General features: G+C 29.7%; 1 protein-coding gene across 1 annotated transcript in view; it reads right to left on the reverse strand.

The window, feature by feature from the left end:
* The window catches only part of LOC143206890 (opioid-binding protein/cell adhesion molecule), a 450,337-nt gene that overhangs the window by 80,103 nt on the left and 357,836 nt on the right, over positions 1 to 12,398 (reverse strand). The window contains exons 2-5 of the mRNA XM_076419733.1: positions 6,281 to 6,415; positions 4,627 to 4,740; positions 4,425 to 4,571; positions 4,005 to 4,277 (exon numbers count right to left, since the gene is read on the reverse strand). Of these exons, the coding sequence (XP_076275848.1) occupies positions 4,005 to 4,277; positions 4,425 to 4,571; positions 4,627 to 4,740; positions 6,281 to 6,415 (669 nt within the window). The remainder of the gene's footprint in view (positions 1 to 4,004; positions 4,278 to 4,424; positions 4,572 to 4,626; positions 4,741 to 6,280; positions 6,416 to 12,398) is intronic.

Genomic DNA, 12,398 nt, shown 5'->3' on the forward strand with positions numbered 1-12,398 from the left:
TCAAGAAACATAGCTTTATTCGGTTGTAATTTTAATTAGGAAAAACCAATTAAAGATAAAATTGTTCATTGTAAGCCGGCAAATTAATAAAATTAATTTTAACAGTTCATAAATTTAATGAAACGGTAGCGGGCGTATTTATTTTTGTTCCATTTCTCACACCCCACGACAACGCCGTAAAGCGAAACTGACTTAACGGCAAAAACGGGACATGATACGGTTTCAAAAGTTTACTAATTATTTTTAACAACATAACAAGCGAGATCGTTTCTTCGCCACCAAAACGACCCGACAGCGAAACTTGGAAAGTTAATGTCAACCCCTCTAAACCGTTTATGGTCGAAGAAAATATCAGCCCACGAACCCGGACCCTTGTAAAGTGTTAATCCAGTGACGAAGCCGCATCTAAGCCGAGGATCTAAGAATCTAATTAAAGAATAGGTTTTAAATGGTGCGTCGAACGGCCTTTGTAACGGGACATTATTAATTTGTTTGGGCCGTGGAGATTTTGCGGTCTTGTCAGGATGGAATTTATTGCAATCAAGCCGATCTGCTGATGGCGTCTAAATAAATCCCGAGGTACGCTATGTTTCTAATTTCCTGTTCATCACCATATTAATTAATTCCGCAGTAAAAACAGATATTGGGTATTAAATAAGTTCTAATAGGAGGCGTTAATAATAGTTATCGTCCAGTAAACAAAGTTGACATGGAGTAAGAGTATTATAATAATGGAATAGTTTCTGGCTGGTCATTGTTAATCGATCATCCAATAGCCCTTATTGATTAATTTAGTCCCAAAATATATTAACCTATATAAATAAAAATGAAATGTCGAAATATGTTTATGCGCATAATTTCAAAACAACTCAACCGAATGCTACAATTATTTTGTTAAATTCGTTATTCTCAGAACAAGATTCGTAAAAAAACAAAAAACCTTTTTGTAAATATAAATATCATTATATGAAGGAAATTACATAAAAGACAGTTGACAAAACATTGACAGATTGGCGCTTTTTCAAATGATTTCTAATGGCTCAACTTACATTTTACCCAGCTTTACATTTATTAAATTAAACATTTCTCTTTAATAAACAAATTGAAATAAATGAATATATAAACTAACCGAAAATAAAGTTCTGGAGTGGTTTTAAGTAGCGTTGGGAACTATCGATCGAAAACGACTAGCAATTTTTTAGTAATTGACTACTTTTTACTATCAACTACTTTCATTGGCTATCTTCAGTCGGCCTGATTTGAATTTTTTTCGGTCCAACTAGTTTCATTCCACTGGCTTTTAACGTTCTCTCTATTTATGATTTATTTTTGGTATGATTGTAAATAACACTATTGTACGTTAATATATCAGCATTTTGGAACTCTATTTTCAAGATTATTAACGAAATAGAGTAAAATGAACATGTTGATTGATAAATATTAAAATAATTTAGACCGCATTTATGTTATCTTAATGTTATCTTTATGTTATTTATGTTATCAGATCTTTTTTTAATTATTTTTTTTCGGTTTTCTAAGTCTGTTGATGTTTGTTGAAACCTTTTGAATGTTAAAATTTCTCTCATTGAAATTTCAAGGAATACTAATATTTCTGATTAACTATAAATAAAAAAAATATCGTGTTTAAAAAGAGTGTTATGGTGAAATAGTTGAAAAAGATTGATTGAGAAAATACGGTACACATAGGTCGTTACATGTGGTTATTACTAAACTCCACTTTATAATCAGGACAAGCATATAAAATATGAAAATAATTTTACATCTGTCAAAATGCAACTATTCTTTTGAATGTAATAGAATTCAGATATTTCCTTTTCCTTTTCTTTTTCAAAGAAAGTTCGAGAGGTAATACGTACATCTCCGTCTCATTTATGGCTCGGTTGAGAAACCAACATTTTTATGCCCACAATGGAATGAAATAGAAAGAAACCTATTACTTTTATTATATTATGTCTTTGTTACTTTATAAATATTAAAATAGGATGGAACATGTTTTGAGTCATTATTCAATCAAACAAATCAATTAAAATGAAAAATGATCTATACAGCATAGAGTATCAACCAATTATCTACATCCTTTCCTTTCCCAAAATTAATACGGGAAGGAATTCGTACATCTTCATTTGTAATCACGAACAGAATAACTGTAGAAGACTGCATATGACTGAAATAGTAATTACTATTTTCAGTTACTAGTTTTTTGACTATCGACAAATTCGACTGTTTTTGCGACTATCGACTTCACAAACTGCTTGATAATTTACACGATTGAATGAAATGGTATTTTTCTATCACATATATTAATTTCTTCTTTGTCACATTTCGTGTTATTGTCGAAATTTCATAGAAGTTTTTATAAATATTGACACTGGCTAAATACACAAATTGTTCGAAGACATAGTGGGTTTTACACCCAGAAATAGAAAAAGACGTTCATATCGTTCCTGTGTCCATTCATATTCAATTTCAGTTGCCGTTTCTTTTGCACTCCAAGAACGAATAGAACTTTGTTTGTAATTCAATTAGCTCTCGACTACTATATTAGCTGAAGCCACCTCTCAATCGAAATCGTTTTTGCATAAAATTTATAAATTAATTTCTTGTTTTAAAATAACATTATTTGGAGCAACAATTGTTTATAATGATTATGGTAATAATTCTAAACTAAAGTTCAAGATTCACGGTCAAAACTACCATCCCATCCAAGATTTTGCAAATCTATTTTATGGGCAATGAGAACTATCACACTGTGGCAAACACACACTGTCTATACAACTATATGGAGAGGATCACATAGAAAATATACAATATAATAGATTTTAAAGAAATTGCTATTTTTATGGCTGGTGGTTCATCTGAATGTGGAATCATACATATAAAAAGCACAGAGAAAATCTAGTGAAATGTAAAACATACAAATATTTTTCACAAGTAATTTCTTTGTATCTTATATATTTCATTGTTCAAATACAGTAATTAGTGAAGTGAGCATCAAAGCAAACAAAAGTAAAAAATGAAATAATACATTTTATCAGATACAACTTCATTCTGATACTGAACAACAATAATTCTTTGTGATCAAGACAATTGTGCTTTCATCATTTATTATTCTGTCATTTTATTTTTGGTTTATATGTGCCTTTATCCAAATTCCAGTCCTGCAATTATTTCTGAAACGCGGATGAGAGGTATATTAGTATCAAACCTCCGCTGCAAAGAATAGACAGTTTTACTTTTGATCAAAGTTAGGAAACATGGAAAATTTATTTCTAAAGTATTTTAGAAACAATTTTTATTTTTATATTGCAAATTACTTAAATAAAATTTGTATTCAGCATAGCAATTTAAACGTTATCGTGATAGCTTGACACATTGCAGAAAATTGGGCTAAGAGAATAAACTAGAAAGTAGTCATTTAATTGAAAGTCTTCTAAAAATAATGAAAGTTTGCACTATTTGGAATAATATAACAATCATTGTTCAATATACTTATATAAAAAATCTTGAAAATGCTTTAGAGTTGAAACCGATTAAAACACTTAAACTTTCCACATATTCGTCTCATACTTCTAAATATGTAAAAAGCAAATAGACTAAGACTTATTTCGAAGGATATTTAAATAGCTTGCTACCTATCTTGTTATTAGAAAAAGGCCAAAATATTAGATTTAATTAGCAATTTATTATCTGTTTTGCAATTTTCTAACCTTTTTACTTCATATTTATCTTATTTCATATTTAAAATATCAAATCTACTACATTTTGAATACACCTCCATTAACGATTTGAGTATAAATCACTTGCCATCTGGATAATGATGAAATTAAATCATTCAATGTCAATGGCAAGTATTTTAATGTCAATTCAACTTGTGTAATTATACATATATTACTTAATATCAATTTTCTATAGCCCTAAATAAATAATCCGACACTAGACGTTACGGAATTGAAAATGCAAAAGAAACTACAGAAAACACTTACACAAAACATTAATATTAATATGCTTGGTATCTGGTTCACCGACACCATTGTCAGCTGAGCACTGATACTGTCCAGCTGAGTGACGATCTACATGAGAAATCATCATCGTTAAACCTTGAATAGTACGGTCACCGCTGGGCATAACGTTATTTTTCCTAGTCCACGAAACTGTAGGAACAGGATTTCCAGATGCTTTACATTCCATCTTAACCATTTCACCTTGATTCACTTCGACAGTGCCGGTATGAGAGACAAAATGTATTCTCGCGGGAACTGTAAATAAAGTGAACAATTAATAAATCTTTTGATTTAAAATGCCGTCATATTTAATTGAGTTAATGATTGAGAATAATTGATTTTTTAGTTGAGTTTGATTACTTCTACATTATAAAATACTATATGAGGTTTAAAGGAGATTACCTAGTACTTCTAAGGTATGAATAATTTCCTTTGGTTCGATTGTTCCCAATTGACAAATGTAATCTCCAGCATCTTGTGGTCGGACATCTCGTAGTTCCAGACTATAGCCACCACCAGAAAGTTCTGGTACACCTCCCAAACGGGAAGCTTAAAAAATTAAATTAACAATCACCTTTAAAAGACATGGCTTATATTACAATACCTGGAGATTCTATTGTAGGTGATGGTAAAACTCGTAGACGAGGATCAGGTGAAACTTTGACAGGACCAGCCGTTAGAACTGCAATACCACGTTTCCATGCCAATACATAACTCCCTGAGAATAAAATACATTAATTAGATATGGCTGTTTTTTAAATATTAGGGTAGAATTTGGATAAATATGTCTCCTTGTAGAAATATTTGTTAGGAATTGAATAAGTGGCACAAGTTGAGGTGAGTGGTTAAAAATTGAAGAACAGTGAATTAAAACGTATATATAACGTATTCTAAAAAAACAAAGAAAATTGCGGGAAACAAATGTACAAGGGCGAACTTTGGAGGTTGACACTGAACAAAACTATTAATGTTCACAAAATCTTGATCAGCTATATCGATATGCGAAAATGCAAATTATCAATGTAGACAGCCTAACTTAACTGCTAAATTCGTTAAAACTTATAACATAACCTGAATTGTGGGTTTTGATTTAAAAATTGCGATTTTGATTTCAATTGCAATGAATGGTCTTACGGATAAAAAAAGTTCAAGCATATTTAATTGCCAGTCTTATTGAATATGCACACCCAGCAAAAACTTTCAAACAGCTTATTTCGAAATGCCTATGGTTTTGTAACTAGCAATGAAAGATGCATCTACTGTGACTGTCCCAAAGCGAAATATGCGTTACCATAAATCATTGCCATACATACATTGGACTTACTAAAGTGTAGTGTATTCGATATACTTCTGCCAAATCGGAAAAAATGTAACTATAAATGTTTAGTGACATTAGATGAATAAAATGACGACATGTTATTACAAGAACACATTCTGATTTTCGGATGTTCTGTCACACCCACCTATCTACTAGACATAGCGCTTTCTGATTACCACTTGTCTAGATCTATGCGGCATGGATTGGCTGGTATGAAGGCGAAAAAGTGAAGAAGTATAGAAATAGATCGATGAGTATATCGATGCTAAAACAACAGTAATCTTTCAACACGACACCGAAATGTTACCAGGAATATTAGAAGAAGTTGTAAAAAATTATGGAAAATAATTAGAGTAATTTATGTTGTACCAATATTCTTGGTACATTCCTGGTTCTAATTAGTACATGCTTATTTACATTCTAATTCTGTCTTTTCCAGAAACAGAAAAGTGGAGCTCTTGAAACTTATTTCGTTTGAAACACCGAAACAGTGTTCCCGACATTTGAGACAAATTGTAGCCAACGACGTACAATACTTTACTTAATATATTCATTCTTGCTCTGAAAGCTTGATCACAAATATACTGATAAAAACTCGATAAAAATTATATAAGACTAGAATTTTTAGTGCTGATTGATAATAGAATTCTGAATAAAATTATATTGATTTTTGGCCAAAGACATGTTTTTTTTTTATTAAATAGACCGAATAAATTTTTAATCCTTGTGATCCAACTTTGATTAGTCCGTTAGAAAGGACCAATTATCCAGAGTAAAATGATCTTGAATAAATGAGCCACACTGATCTCCGATTTCATCGGTTCTCGAATGTAATTCGATGTTTTAATTTAATCGGGACAAAAAACGTGGTAATTAAAGTCCGTAAATAATTGAGGCGTTTTCCGGGGCTGCGAACCTGCACGACGATATTGGAACTTACCAGGTTGGGTTATGCGACAGGGCAAGATCACCGTTGCTCCGGATGCGATACGATACGTTTGGCCAGGGGTAACGAAAGACGGTGGTTTACCCTGGGGAATTTCGTATTCGTTAATCTGGGGATAAGCCGATATATCTGAAACAAAAGAACACGTGCATATTAGTCGTTGCGTCATGTCATTATTTTCAACTGGTTCGATGTCATGCTAGATAATAATTCTAGTACAATGACCCAACGATCTAGTTTAATATTATTTGTTGTATGTGTAGATTACATTTAATCTAGTGTCAATATAAATTTTTTATAATTAGACCGTTTGTCCGGTGAAAAAAACTTGTAACTTTACGTTTATTTTACATTTTTCTGTTAATTTTCCTACACTTTACTGCTCTAAATAAAAAAGTCAAATTATAAAGCGCATCAAATGGTTACCTTCGGACTATGTAACATGTATGTATTTTTTAGTAAGAAATGGGCTTCTTTACTAGAGACTACCTCATTGATACTTCGAAAAACTTGCAATATTCTTTCACTGCAGGGTTTTCTTAAAATAGAATCTTGTTTCTAAATGAATTTTACAAAATCATTTTTTTCTCGCAATTTAATGAAGCGCCAAATATCTGTATGGATATGGTATGGATATATATATGGATATTTGTTTTCGGTTAAAACGATAATCTAAAGTGGATTATGGATGCCAAATTGTCGCTTCTTTTTGTGAATGATTGGTGAACTTGGAATGAATGGAATATGTCCTTTTCATAAGGTTGTTATTACCAGATGTGAAATATTAACTATCCTAGGGACGTTAGAACTTTAGAAAGAGAGAACGTGACGCTCAGTGTCACTACATTTTTTTTTCTATTGATCTTACTGTATTTTGTGCTACACAACCAGTGAGTTCCATCAAATGGCGAATCTGTTCACAGAGTATTCTAGCATTTTTATTTAATTTTATTCAATTTAATATTTTCCTTTTTTACCTATTTATTTGAATATTTATCTTTATCTTTTTTGTTTCCCTTTATTTTATTATTTATTCGTATATTTTCTATATTTCCTGAAGCACTTTAAAGCAATAATAATAGTTTTATGGTTGTAACTATAAATTATTAATTATTATTCTTTTATTAGCCAGAAAGTGTTGCTAAAATGGATAAAGTAACTCTTGTGTAGTAATTATTTGTGCATGTGCACATACAAATCATAGCATGTTTCGTTAGTTATAACATAATTGCTAGAAATTATCGCTATTATTAATTGCATGTTATTTTTCTACTACTGTTACCTGTTACGATTGCTGCCATTGCTCTTGTTATTTCAGTTTATTTTTCTATTTCTTTTTAGCATTAAATCTGTGTATAAAGCAATTGTCGTTCACAATAGAACAGGCAATCAGCTGTTCCCTTCTTCCATAGAATTTCCTAACTCGCAAGCACTCTTCTAGATCCAACAATAGTCTCTTAATGTATTCATATAGACCAAACCAGATCAGTCTGCATATGTATAAATAAATTAGTACATAATTTTAATATTTAACTTAATTTTTTTTTATTAATAAGCTTACTATTTTTTACTACCAAAGACTTAGTGATCTTAATTTCATATTCTTTTTTTTGCGGAAAGAGAGTAGAACAAAATGGTGGAGATAATTGGTAACGTGTTGTGAATAGAATAGTCTTAATCAACAAAAGGTGTTCAAAAAAATAACGAATGAAAGACGAAAGAAAAAAATATGAAAGAAGTAAAGTAGACAATTATCAGATATGAAAACGCTTGTTTCATACGAAGACAAGCAGAAACAATATATGAAGAAAAAAGAAAAAATCTAAAATTATTTAGCACTCAGGAGAATATATCGAAATAGGAGATGGAAATTACAAAATAATTAAGAAACAAAGTGATGAAGTTTGTGAAACAAGTGTGGAGAGATATAATAAATGAGGAAATTGATATATTTAAAAATAGATACAAGAGAAGAGACAAGTCAAATCAACAATTTTAATAGGGACTACAGGACTACAGAAAAGAATAAGAATATAAAAGGATGGAACAATAATTTTTTATAAGAAATGGCGAAAACGAAAGAAGAATTAGAGAGAAAGAGAGAGAGAGAGAGAGAACACGAAAGAGGTAAAGATAGATAAATCGATGGTCAAAGTACGGAAGAATATATATGTTATATGTGGAAATAATTTGGATAATATGATAGTATAAATCAATCAGAACAGAAACGAGTAACACCCTACACTACCATCAAATAAGATACATAAGAAAATTAATCAAAAATACGGATGGAGCTAAAACTAAAAATACATGGAATATAGGATGGTTGAATATTGAAGGACAATGAAACAATGAGATATAATATTTATTTAATTAACATTATTATAATATTAGCAACAATAAAATAAAGTGTCTTTGAAATCAAATAAGAATAGAGCACAGAATGACCCACTCCATAGAGCTTTTTAGAACAGGCAATCATCATTTGGTGTTCAGAATTTTAATTATTAGAGCTAATACGTTTGTTATAAAATATACAGCTTGATGAAAAATAAGGAGTTTAAAGAGTCTTGGTTAGGCCTTTAAACTCGATTAAGCATAGAAATATTTATCGCCTTTTTTCACATTTTCTTTAATATCTCTAAGTGTCAACTTATCAATGTTTATTCTCAACATTATTCCCAGATTAAACTACACTTTATTTCGGTAGAACTTTTACTAAAACCTCCAATATTAATATCTATGGTATAAACCTATTCTTTATATATGGGTATAGAAAAACATATTATTGACATGCATTGACAAATAGCAGCGGGATAAGGTATTTTTAACTCAAATTATATTTAAAATTTTAATTACAGGTTGTTATTTCATTAAAAGTGTTATCAGAGTCTTACGCCCTTATCGCTAGCTATGCAAAAAGTATGTATAAGCAAGACTCTATAAAAGAATTTAGAGATTTAAGAAGCCTTCTTTTGATAATATGACCCGTTTAGTCTGAATAATAGAGGCAGAAAAAATTCCCTGCAATAAAAAGGGTCTGTCGGAAAAACCCATCTAACAAAAATCAATAACATTGTTTCCCTTAGACCCTTTTTTTGTTGAAAGAAATTAGTTTCGAGTAGTCTAGCCTAAAATACACATGTAAATGTAATAGGATAGGTTGCAAGATGTAGCTTAACGAGACGAGGAGATAGAGGCTTGCGAGTGGAAGATAAATATTTTTTCTTTTTCTTTAGGAGATTGAAAAATTCTGTGGAACCTAAATCAGTCTCGTAATAAGACTATTATATATTAAATTTAGGTTATTTTATTACAAATGGAAATACAATTATAGTAGGATTTTATATTTTAACAAAAAGAAAAATCAAATAATTGATAATAAATAATAACTTGAACTGTTCTTGTATATTCTGCATACATATATAATATTTATTACCATTATATATAAAAGTTGCTGGAAAAGGTTAAAGGTTAGAATGTTCTTATGATGCTCAATTGGTCATAATAATTTTTAATAATTTATTGCAGTTATCACATTGTTTATGGTGGAAACAGGTTGGACTTTATTCCTGGGGCTGAGTTAGTGACTGGTCACTCGTGATATATATTAAACCTGTATATTTTTTATACCTTACATTCTTTAGAAACGAGACTGAAAAAAAATACACTATAGAAAGAAGCATTGTCTACAATATCTCCTTGGCTTGGTTAAACTCAATCAGAGAAAACAACAAATTAAAAAATGGTAAAATGGTGAACAAATTTCGGATGGATTAGAAATCAACAGTTTTGGTAAATTGACTTGAATAGCAATTCTGTTAATGAAAGTAACAATAACTGATTGAAACATATTTGTTGTAGGCTTATGGCCCAATGCTGGCAATTATCAACACAGAATAGTAAGAGCGGAAACGCTGCAACGCATAACCGAAACTCTGAACTTATAACTAATAATCATATTGTATAGTCAAGGATTTGTGTACATAGATATATGTGCTATTGTTCAGAATATATATGAGCATTAGGTTAGAACTTATGAGGAGAGAATTAATATTATCTGTTTTGAAGACATGGCAAAGGCTTTAGAGAGAATGCAGTTATTAAATCTAATTTTATAAATTTTATGAAGGAAAATATAGGCAGTAACAGAATAAACTAAGGAGAAATACCGTAATGTCCAAATGATTTAACAAGGAAACTCGGGACGAAAGTAACAAGAACTAAACGTAAAAAGTAAAGATTTTCTCCTGTGAAATTAAAACACATAAGTAATGTGCAATTAGATTAAGCCTCCAGGAAACAAACGTAAAAATACGCACTATTGACGTAGATCTACGTCAATAGTGGTGTAGAAAATAGTGCAATGTAAATATTATAAGAGAACGCGAAGTTAAAACTATTGTGGCTGTTTAATTAACTCCAGTTTCCTGAGAGTCCTACAATTATGTGAAAATAAATTATATTTTCTAACTTTAATTTTGTTTCATTATTTTATTTACATTAATATTTCTAATAGACTATATATTTGGTTTAAAACATTTTTATGACTCATTTATTTTTGTTCATAATTATGATTACCAAATTATATTTTTTACTAATTTTTATATTATTTCATATTTAAAATAAACTTTTTACAAGAAAAAATCTTTATATTTTTTAATAATGCCTTTGTTGACGTATAATTATACATATATATTATTAACAATTAATTGTCTAATATATAATTATACGAATTTATTATTAACTATTAATAATAAAATATATATTTATCGTTCAAAAATATCTTAGTGGTAATAATTATTTCTTATTAATAACAAATAAAAAGAGGGTTGTTCTCTCGAAACCAAAATCTATGCCATTCATTATCCCGTCAGTTTTTCCCACTTTCATTCAAATTTGTTGTGCCGATTGGCAGTATAAAGGATGAGGTTCCGCTCTGTGGCGGGCGCTGAAATAAAAGCGGCAAGCGTTGGAATTAAAAAAATTGCATGCGTAATACAAATTCGGACTAATTTTGAATCAGGTTCGGCGAATTTAGTTGTAAACATGCGTATTTTAAATTTCCAATGTTCAGGCTGAATATTATAGATTTTTACTCACTATTAAGTGGTACGAAGACTTGAAGGAGGTTTCAACTCAGTCACTCTGAACACAGAAAATGATTTAGCTATTATTTAAGATTTTCTGTTTAATTCAAAAAATAGTAGAGCAAAATATGGCGGATGACTGTATTTGAATTATTTGTAAACAAATTCTATAATTTTATTTTATTTTTTATTAATATCACAGAGTAATAGAGATGCAACTCAATAGGGGACTCTGGCGCAAAGCTTTGCTTTGCCCAACATCCAGAGGTCGCATAATTGGTCATTCAAGTAATTTGGTTGGTTAATTTAAATTTCCATTATAGGCACATGTAAGAAAAATATTTTACTGTGAAGACATGTGATTGGCTCATCAGTAATGCATGGCACGTGACAGCCTTGAGGTTTTGTTTAGTTGACCAATAAAATTTAAATAAAAAACAATTTTTTTCTGAAAAAAATTTATTAAATAAAATTCAATTAAACATAAATATATTTAAAAGTAAATAAATATAAATATAATCGATAACAATAGATATATAATGTAAATTTATCTATAAAATATAAATATAGTATAAAAATAAATATATCTCTAAGACCTAGACATACTGGAATAGAGACCTCTCTATTCCAGTATGTCTAATATCAGTTTATATATATAAAACCATAAGCAAAAAATTTTGGTGCATTGCAAATCAAAATTATCTCTTCCGTCTTTTCCCTTTTTCATATTTGGTTAGTGCCATCAGTTTAATCTATTTGATATCTATTATGGGTTTAATTGAAACTATATAGCACACTTTATTATTTGTAATATTCTATATGGAAAATCATTTTGTGTGTACAATTCAAATAAAAGGTTTTGAATGTACATTTTTTAAAGATATTTCACAAAAATATGTTATATTATTGATATAGTAATATCGCGGGATAAAATAAGAGTTTAAAAATTAAAAAATAATCAAAAGAAGAGGTTAAAAGAGCCCTACTGACAGTATAATAAAACAATTTTCTGGGGCATAAGA

Source organism: Rhynchophorus ferrugineus, unplaced genomic scaffold (assembly GCF_030347505.1).
Source record: "Rhynchophorus ferrugineus isolate W39M unplaced genomic scaffold, kcgeb_rfMv2 rfM1, whole genome shotgun sequence".
In the NCBI taxonomy this organism is placed as follows: domain Eukaryota; kingdom Metazoa; phylum Arthropoda; class Insecta; order Coleoptera; family Curculionidae; genus Rhynchophorus; species Rhynchophorus ferrugineus.